The sequence below is a fragment of the Mandrillus leucophaeus genome, unplaced genomic scaffold (genome assembly GCF_000951045.1).
Source record: "Mandrillus leucophaeus isolate KB7577 unplaced genomic scaffold, Mleu.le_1.0 Scaffold336, whole genome shotgun sequence".
Classification (NCBI taxonomy): Eukaryota; Metazoa; Chordata; class Mammalia; order Primates; family Cercopithecidae; genus Mandrillus; species Mandrillus leucophaeus.
Window position 1 is genome coordinate 1,639,579 of NW_012103543.1, and position 9,806 is coordinate 1,649,384.

The 9,806-nt window shown below is 33.8% G+C and overlaps 1 protein-coding gene across 3 annotated transcripts in view; it reads left to right on the top strand.

Annotated features, from left to right (window-relative positions):
- The window catches only part of GTDC1 (glycosyltransferase-like domain containing 1), a 308,918-nt gene extending 300,417 nt beyond the window's left edge, over window positions 1-8,501 (top strand). For all 3 annotated transcript variants that reach the window (XM_011988703.1, XM_011988704.1, XM_011988705.1), the window contains 3 exons: window positions 1,692-1,762; window positions 2,449-2,540; window positions 7,377-8,501. In XM_011988703.1, coding sequence (XP_011844093.1) covers window positions 1,692-1,762; window positions 2,449-2,540; window positions 7,377-7,460 — 247 coding nt within the window. In that variant the 3' untranslated portion in view covers window positions 7,461-8,501. The remainder of the gene's footprint in view (window positions 1-1,691; window positions 1,763-2,448; window positions 2,541-7,376) is intronic.
- Window positions 8,502-9,806: the final 1,305 nt, after the last annotated feature.

The following is a 9,806-nucleotide window of genomic DNA, read 5'->3' on the forward strand; positions in this document are numbered from 1 at the left end:
CCTAAATCAAATAATGCCATTTCTATCTTACTGTATTTTAATTAGCAGAGGTTTTTTGGAAACGGCATGGTACATATTCATATGATGACTCAAAATGTAACTTGGCCTGCAATTTTCTTTCGGGGAACAGAATACTCTAATTCAAATCCATTATTAAAAAGCAGATAACATGTGCACTCTGAAATGCCTATGACTTCACTCTTGATTTTATGTAATTATGAGAGAATGTTCATATGTATTTGCTTTTCGATTGGCACATCATTTAAAAACTGAATGTCTTCAGATAAAGTGCCTATTTTCTTTTGGTCCATAAACAATATCACTGGTTTATAAACTCAAAACTTTTTTAAGTGTTTTATAATACAGTCACAGTGTAGTTTATAGCTGTGCTTATAAGAATTTCTATGTGTACCCTATGTGTGTATCACAAAAAATTAGACACTAGTTTGCATTCTGAAATTAATAATTGGTAACCAGAACCTGTGCCTTCCCACTAGATTATTTTGTAACTTCTATCAGTTCTCAAGCAAAACTTTGAACTAAGTATTTTTCCAAAATTTGCAGCTCAAAGTAAATACTTTTTATTTAATTTCAGTTAACATAGGAAAATAGGGAAAACATCACCCACTTAAAAACAGCTTAAGTTTCATTTACTTCGTCACTGTAAATAAACAAGGTAAACACTAACATGACTTCAGAGTACTTTGGGTTGAAAAAAATCTGCAGTTCAAAATAAATTTCCCCTTTGGTCAACATTTTGGATGCAATTCAAAGTTTCTCATAAAATAAACATATTTTAAAGGGTGTTTTGAATTTCACTGCATAATTTCTAGCCAACAGAAATGACAGTGGTATCTTTAAAGTTGATTATATGTCAGATCAATAGCTATTATGCAGGGCTAACACAGAAGGAAGATACAATACCTTCCTTCTGCTTAACCCTTCTACTGTGATGTGAAGAAAAACTTCCCATAGGTGGGTCCATGGGGAAATCCTCTCACAAAGTGAAACTTCCATGTTTGTTTGTTTAATAATACAAGCATTCTTTGCTGATAAAATGGAAAGTGAGCTGCATTTTTAGTCAAGAAAGCAAAATGTTCATTAAAGTAATCTTCATGAGAGTTTTTCAACAAAAGGGGGAAGAGTTTTACATTCTGCATAATAACAAATTGTTTTGAAGCATGAGCTTAAAATGAAAATGCCCCATTACAACAGATTGTAAATTTTTTTCTGATGCTTTTAAAAGTGCCTCAATCTTTTCTACGGAGACAGTGTTAAAGTTAAGTATTTGCTATTTTATTTAAACATTTTTGAAAAATGAACATTCTGAGGCTTTGCAGCGTTATTAAGAAAAGCTGTCCATACTTTACCATGTTGTTACATGTGTTTATCTGCTGATTATAAAATGTGTTAAACAGTATTTTAAAAACAAAAAAAAATGCAGAGCTGCGCTTTGATTAATTCAGTGAACAAAACATATGCTGTTGGTTCTGTTCTATGAAATTCATATATGATCAATAAAATCTTTTAAAAGAGCAACTTTGGCTTTTAGAATTATACTGCCGACCATGTTTTTTGTCCCAGTTAACTCTGGGCTCATTCTGTTAACTTTAGGCAAACAAAACCACTTTCTGGGTATGATGGTACTGTCTTTTTCATATATTCTTATCCTCTTTCTCAAATTTTTCTAGGTTGGAAGCTGTGTACTGTGGGTGTTACCCACTTTGTCCTAAAGATTTGGTTTATCCCGAAATATTTCCAGGTAGCTGCTTTAATGTGCATTCATCTTTACTGAGATTTAATGCTAAATTAGAAAGTTTGAAAATAAACTTAGGCGGGAGCAATTGTTTATTTGGCAAGTCAACATGTTAGTGTTAAGGAAAATTTTATGTGTTTTAATACATTAGAGTAAGCTTATATTTACCATCTGTTCTTTTAAGATAACAAAAAAGCAAGTTTTCAAATAGCATTCTTCATTGTTAGCATACACATCCCATAATGATGGATTTTTATAAGCAGGTCAGTGTTGCTGCAATTGCTTACAGATTTTTTTTAATGATACACACAGAGAAAAATCAGGGACTGAAAGTCACACCAAATTAAACAATTGACTAGTTAATAATATGCAACTGTTGTACGGGTGCATACGGCTATAGTACCAGTTCTTTGAAAAAATTCTCATCACTAAATATATCACATATGCATTGTGTTACATTAGAATAATGTATTTTAATCACCCAAAGGAGATGTCTAAACAGCACAACTACACAGTCTTATTTAGCATTAAACATCCTTGTGAGCTGAGGTAACCTTATAAAATCATGCTTAAATAATGTAAAACACGAGGCGGCACAGAGCAATATGCATTTTTAATTAGTAAAGTGACTAATATCGAGTGTGTGCTTTGAGGTTTTTGTTTCATTAAAAATGTATCTGTTTTTCCTGCAGCTGAATATCTGTATTCTACACCTGAACAGCTTTCAAAAAGACTCCAGAATTTCTGCAAGAGACCAGATATTATAAGAAAACATCTCTATAAGGTAGTTATTGAGAAGAGATTTACATGGTATAAATGCCATATTGAAGTACAAAGAAAAATCTTAAAAAAAAAAAAACATTTAATTAACATACTAATGTTTAAAGGAAACATGCTAGGGAGGGATATTAGTTGTTACACTAACAAGGATTAATTAAACTGGATGCCAGTTGTATTAACCTAGGTCTTATGAAATACGTGCACTTAATGCATGGTACATGCTTTTTTTAAAATTTATTGTTTTCTAAGATGACTGTCCTTTACATTTAGCCCCTAGAGGCTTATAAAAATGAACCTGGATTAATGTAACTCATTAGTTTAAAAGGAAGTAAAAGAAAGATTCTACAATTATACTAATGAGGATAAGCCTTTCTTCCCATCATAATGAAATCCTTAGTCCTCAAAAATTCAGGTAAATGGCATGAGTGAAGTTTGGTGTTCATTTTTGAACTACTTGAAAGGTGATTTTTAAGAATTGAATATTTCTCATGTCCAATTTAATAAAAATGACATAAAAAATCCTCAGTTTCTTTAGAATAAGAATGTCAGTCTCATCTCTGAATGGCAAAGGGAAAATAGTGTAAACAGCATCATCATTCACTACCCTCATTCGTTATCTTCTTTTCTTTATTTGAATCAAGAATTTTACATTGTTGAAATAACAACACAAAGAGGCCCTACTAAAAGTCTAAGTAATTGAACTAGGATAAATCTGCTTTATGAGTTTTGAAGGTGGCTCTAGGCCATGAGTAATATACCTTTTTATATTCTTCGAATGTAGCATCTTCATTTTACATAAATCCAGTATAGTTTACAATCTAGCAGTTTTATAATCTAACATATTTTAATTTTCCTATGTTAATATATAACCTTCTACATGAAATACAGTTCTCTGCCTTTTTTTTTCTCCTTTCCCTGTTCATAGCCTAAAATACATATTTACATAGTGATACATCAAAACATGACTTTGTTTCTACAGGAAACAGTTAAACTTCAAGAAAAAGAGAGAGAACCAAAAATGCAATTTAACACCCAATTTCAAGCTCATTATCTTTCATTGTCTATTAACTTGGCAATGGTTCAGAAGGTAGCTCATAATAGTTTAAAATGCTGACTGAACAGTTCCAGCTTCAGTATTACTCCTTGAGTCAATACTATTGTATTGTATACATGGGAAGCTCCACAGAGAAAACGGTTGTCCAAGATTTACTTCAATATTTCCTAATTTTTAAAGTTCAGTAGCAGTTTTGTTTGTATGAAATATCAGTCAAATAGTTTCGCATGTGATAGACTGTCAAAATATGCAGATAATGGAAATTGAGGAAATATAAGTATTAGTACAAATGAATTTATTTTCTATATATGACACAAAGCAATTTTCAGTGAGTTCTCTGTCAGATTATTGATTTTTTCCCTCTTTGGATGAATTTTTGGTGAAGTATTTATAAATGTGTTTCCACCATCAAAATGTATCAATTTGTAACATTGCTTAACCCTGTTATTCTGCATCTGCAAATTTTAAACATCTGCAAATTTTTAACCATTTCAAAAGTCACTGCAACAAGTTGCCTCTAGTAAGAAAAGAAAGCAGATGTCCACTTAAAATATTTTCATTCAGCTACTGCCATAACAGAGCTATAATTATTTATTTTACAAACAACTTCTGAAAAAAAGAATGGCAGCTTAGTGGTATGTTGTTAATATACCAAATTGTTCCTCACACAGCTTAAATGATAACCTATATCTTAAATGCTGTTTCATTGAGTACATGTTAGTACTTAAATGTATTCTAGTTTGTACACCATAAAAACCTGCATCTCAAAGTTTTATAAATTAGTAATTCATGCAAAAGCATTTATAAGAACTTATTTATATAATTCATTTTTAAGCATAGGCTACCATGGATTTTTCTCTTATAAATCTATAACATATTTTCACATTTGCCTTCATCCATAGTGCTTAGTGATATTGTCTAAAAATTAATTTCAAAAATTAATAAATTCATCTAAAATTTTAAGTAATCAAGAGCTTTGTGATACAATTACTAGGAAAAACTGGCATGTTGCAAGGTATAGAGTTAAAAGCACAGGAAGGACCACAGATTTAGTTTGTGTGTTGTTATAGAATTTAAAGCCAAAACAGAAAAGATAAAATGCCTTCTAAACCTTTATAATAATGATACAACAAGTTATTGTATTTTTTTATCTTGTGTTTCATAAATAGACACATTTGCTTTTATAAATAGGTAACATTTGATTTTACTAGATACTAGAGAATTAGCATTTTAGCTTTTACCTACTTTTCTTATGCAATCGGAGAGGATCTTTTGTGTGTACTGTGAAAAGAATGTTGGGAGTTATTTTTAGATTTATTTCATTGGACAGTGCTGTTTTGCTTTTATAAAACATATGCTTCTAAGATCTAAAAGGATAGAATGTCACTGAATTCTTTAATTTGTTCCTTTTACATTTTTACACCTTACTCTTTTTTTGTTGTTAAAAGTTTACATTTTAAAATCATTTCAACTTCTTATCATATAGAGTTCACTTTAGGATAGGATTTTTCATATGGATTCACACTTAGAAATTTAATGACTAGAATAAGGCTACTAACACTTGGCTTTCTTCTCACATCAGACATTATACTTTCAATATGAGTGAGAGTTTGGGGTATAACTTGAAGCAGGATTTGAAACAGAATGCTAGTAAGTGAAAAGCAGAAACAGAATTTACTTTTTTTCTTAAAGTGACTCCTTCTATCACAGAACGCTTGTGTCCATGACTTCCTACCTGAAATAATTTCAGACCTGAAATGTTTAAATTCCTCATTTGCATGTATGTGTGTACTCAGTCTCTTTCTCTCTTACACACACACACACACACACACACACACACTTAGGATTGTTAGAGAAATCCAATACATGCAAAAATTAAATGTTTCTTAATAATTTAAAAAACCTAAAACCATTTTTCTTAATTTAAGAAAATATAAAACCACTTCTGACAAAGTTGATGTCTACAGTTGAGTCATTGACTGTAAACTTGTATTGTCGAGACATGTACTTTTTCACATCAGGCAGATGCACTGGACACATACTTCTCACAGAGATAAAATAGGGAGCTCTTCGATGACTCCTAAGCCTAACTTGAACACAAATTTCTAGAAGTAATCATAAAAGAATCAGCTAAGGATTGACCCCTTAAACTAACCGTAGTTCTTCCTTTCTAACCCAAGCAAGTGTAATACTGTGAAGTTGTATTTTTTTTGGCCTCACTTTTATTATACTATGTGAATTTACTTATGGAAAATTCTCAACAATTATTTGAAATTAGTATTTCATGCTTTTAGAGAACCCTGATCATTATATTTTTAAATGCTGTTGAAAGACATTTTATAGCTATTCCCTCATTACCAGTATTGAAATGAATATACGAGTACAAATAGGGCAGTTGTGTAAGGTAGGTATCGTCCAGACTGATGTAAGAGATTTTCATTCCAATCCTATTTTTCATTTACTTTTATTTATAAATTGAATGGTATTCTCTGGTTTAAAAAGAGAGAGAGAGATGCCATTCTTGCTTTTTGAGAGTGACTTGTAGTTTAAGATTTTTCAGGTGATAGCTCCTGATTTTTTTGTTTTTCTCTTCAAGTTCCTCAATATTGACAAAACTTTTATAATCTCCTATTGTTTAGAAGAGAGAAGAATTTTTAGAGTTCTGCCGGAAACTAATTCAAAACAATAATTAAGCTTACAGTTCACACTCATTGCCCAGAAAAGCCATTTGTAGTTATCTTGATTATGTCAAGCTATATGTGCCTGAACCACAGCCAAGCTACTTTGTTTCCTTCAAGAAACTGGTCACTCTGTAGTCCCCTTTTAATTTGAGCTTAAACTCTAGATTTGAATAAGGTGTTGCTCACTGGTTTTAATACTGCTCCGGAGTCCTTACTTTTTCCTTAAACATGAAAACTTAAATGTTTATGACGTTCTAAGAACTTCTAAAAGCTCTCAACTGCACCAGCACAATTAAGGCAAATTCTCAGTCTCAGTCTCTCACTCTTTCTCTCTCTCCCTCCTCTGCCTCTCCCTCCCTTCCCTTTCTTCTTCCCTCTCTCCCTTCCTTCCTTCTTCACCTCCTCCCTCGATTTTATTTGGTCTGGCTTTCCTTTGATTTGTCTAAATAAAATAAAAGGAAAAAGCCTTTTAGCATCACAGATATGCTTTGGCTGATTAAGATCAGTTAGAGGTTTTGTCCTTCTCTGCTACTCATTTGCAACCTGATTCTAGGTGATTTTCTTGGCTTCTATGTGATTCATCTGTAAACCTGGAAGAATATATTTTTTAAATATCAGTTTACCCCTGAGGTACCACTATTATGAAATAACGAATATAAACCTGTTGTAAATATGAAGCACTTTTTAAATTTCACATAATATTAATGGCATTTATCGTTGTGTCTTCATCATTTAAAAGTAAAATTCACAGCAAAAACTTGTAGGTACAGTGTTATGTGTCTTGTGTTTATATAAAAATTGGATGATGAACTTCCAATGGCTGTCATTCATAACATAAACCAATAAATATGTGTGCAGCAGAATATACCCATTTGCAAAAAACAGTAGCCTTCTTCTCTGGTTGGAAATACAACAACACTTTAAACCAATCAGAAACTGAGATTTCCTGAGGTGATGAAACTCAAGAACCATTTACTTGGTGGCTTTTTGAAATGTAATTGACGTAAGTGATGCAAATTTGCAATATAAATTTTCAGCATACTTTCATCTTTTAGTCATTAATGCTCTTCACTTCTTTCTCTTCTCTCCCTCCTCCTCGTTGCAGGGTGAAATCGCTCCGTTTTCTTGGGCAGCCCTACATGGTAAATTCAGGTCTCTGCTTACAACAGAACCTAGGGAAGATTTGTGACAGATGGGGCTAAGTCACAAACTTGCAGCCTAAGGCAGAATCTGAAGAACTTTCCAGAGTGTGCCCATATTTACCTGATCAGAGAGAAAAGAAAATCTGCAGAGGAAGCTGAGCCTGGCTGCTTGTCATAGCTGACACAGAGCCATCTGCCACAAACCTGTGGCGGCTTCAGATCTCCAATCCCTGCCACCACCCCAACTCAAATTAAATACAGATTCCTAGAGACGTTATGATGGTTACACATGTCCTCGGCATCACATGTAGGAGACTGTTCAAAAAAAATATGTGGCCTGTTGTATAACCGCACTCATGTATCCCATATGTGGTGCCACATTGAATTTCCGGTTGAATCCGTTTTTATCCTTTGTACTGGATGACATGGTGCCTGAATTCTTTCTTTTCGCCGACACGATGGCAGCCAAACTGCAGCTTCAAACGCTTACACTTGGCTGGGTTTCTACCTAGGTTGCCAGGTTATCATCGGAGCCTTCTTGTGTCCTCAAAGGGCCACGAGGCCTGAAAGGAGGATCAGAATGCTTCGGGACTAATTGGGCAGCCATCGCAGAATTGTTTGTGGGCAAAGGGCTGCTTTAGCACTTTTCTTCTAGCAAATTAATGACTCTCAGGCACAGGGGTTTTTAAGTGAAGGTATTAATAAGAGGTCTGGCAGGTATTCCCATGATTCACAGAGTTACATTTGCATTTAATTAATCTTAAAGAAAGTTGCAAGATAAACAGCTGTAATTCGGACAAACATGACAAACAGTGAAGCCATCTAGCCCATAAAATGAACACTGACATACTTGTTTTAATTTTTTTTCCCAGTGTAAAAATAGAGAAATCAAAATACTCCTAACAAAACCAGTAATTTTGATAGAAATATTGCTCCAAAATACTTGCATCTACCTACAAATATAACCTTTTCAAGATAAATCGCTTATGATTCCAATAGTCAAACTGCTGTGTTTGTTGATGTAAAGATGTTTTGAATAGCTAGATGGTAAAATAAATTTTTAATAAAGTACCCACTGCAATTTTTAATTAGCATATTCATTTATGTATAGATGTATACATCTACCTATATGTTTCCCACGGAACGTTTTCCTTGTGACAGAGACAACGAATACAATTGTTTCCCTTCCGGATGAACAAGGATCTGTTTTGCAAATGTTTGTAAGATATTATGACATTTCCAAGATTTTCTTTGCATTCTGGAAAGCAGGAGGTAAACATTTGTAGTCATTAAGGTAAAGTCTGTTGATAAACCATCTTCTGTTTACTGACAGGTAAATTGTAACTTTCCCTAGCTTTTGAAATGAGTAACTTCTATACACCACAGAGTGAGGCACAGTCAGGGAAAGGTGGCGCGACAAGGGGCAAGCCAGGCTCTCTAGCTTCTGGAAGGATCGAGTAGCCTAGCAGGCATCTAAGATGGAGAAAGCAATGATTCAGAAGGCCAGTAGGGTCCATTTGACAGGTAGCAAAATCGAAAGCACGAAATAGATCAAGGTTAGGGAGCCAGACAAAGCCCTTGGGAGAGAGGCAGTATTACAGATCAAAGAAAGCAGGATTTCAGAGTCTATGAGGCCTGGGAATTTAAAAGCAGGAAGAGTAAGAAGCAGAAACAACAAGCTCCATCTGAACAGACAACTCTCTCCAACCTTTATGAGACCCACAGTGTGTGATGGGCCACCGCAGCACTGGCTTCTAGACTCTCTTACAGGGAAGCCAGTGAACAAATTACTTCCTCACCCAGAAAACAAAGAGCTCAAGAACTATTTTGGAAGTTCCTTCCAGTCTAAGGCTATGGAACTCAGAATCTAGCAGGTGTGCTCCTTTGGAGAGCAAAACTAAAGATATAAATATTAATAAGAAATTCTTTGCCACTTCTCATGGGCAAGGTTATACTTTATGCCACCTACTGAGATAAACCAGATGAGTCAGTTGGCTTCTGTCAGGCGCTGTGTCACATATGACATCTTCTCAAAATAATATTTTCCCACGGTCAGGAAATAGTGCTTCGTTTGCTGTGTTTTTCTATCCTGAAAATAAATGGTGGCTAAGATATTCTACACACAACTAGTACCCATACATGTTTTCTCACTAATTGATAGGAAAAAAAAAAAAAAAAAAGCATTAAACATTTTTCAGAGAGTACATCTGAAACATTTATGTATTTTCCTGATTTAGGCAAATATAATATTGAAAGTTACCTGTATGTGGGCATTTTTTCTACACTCATAAACACAAATAAAATTTTGCCATTAGCTGTGGCCAACATTCCTTCCAGGACAAAAACTTACATTAGGCTGGGTGCGGTGGCTCACGCCTGTAATCCCAGCACTT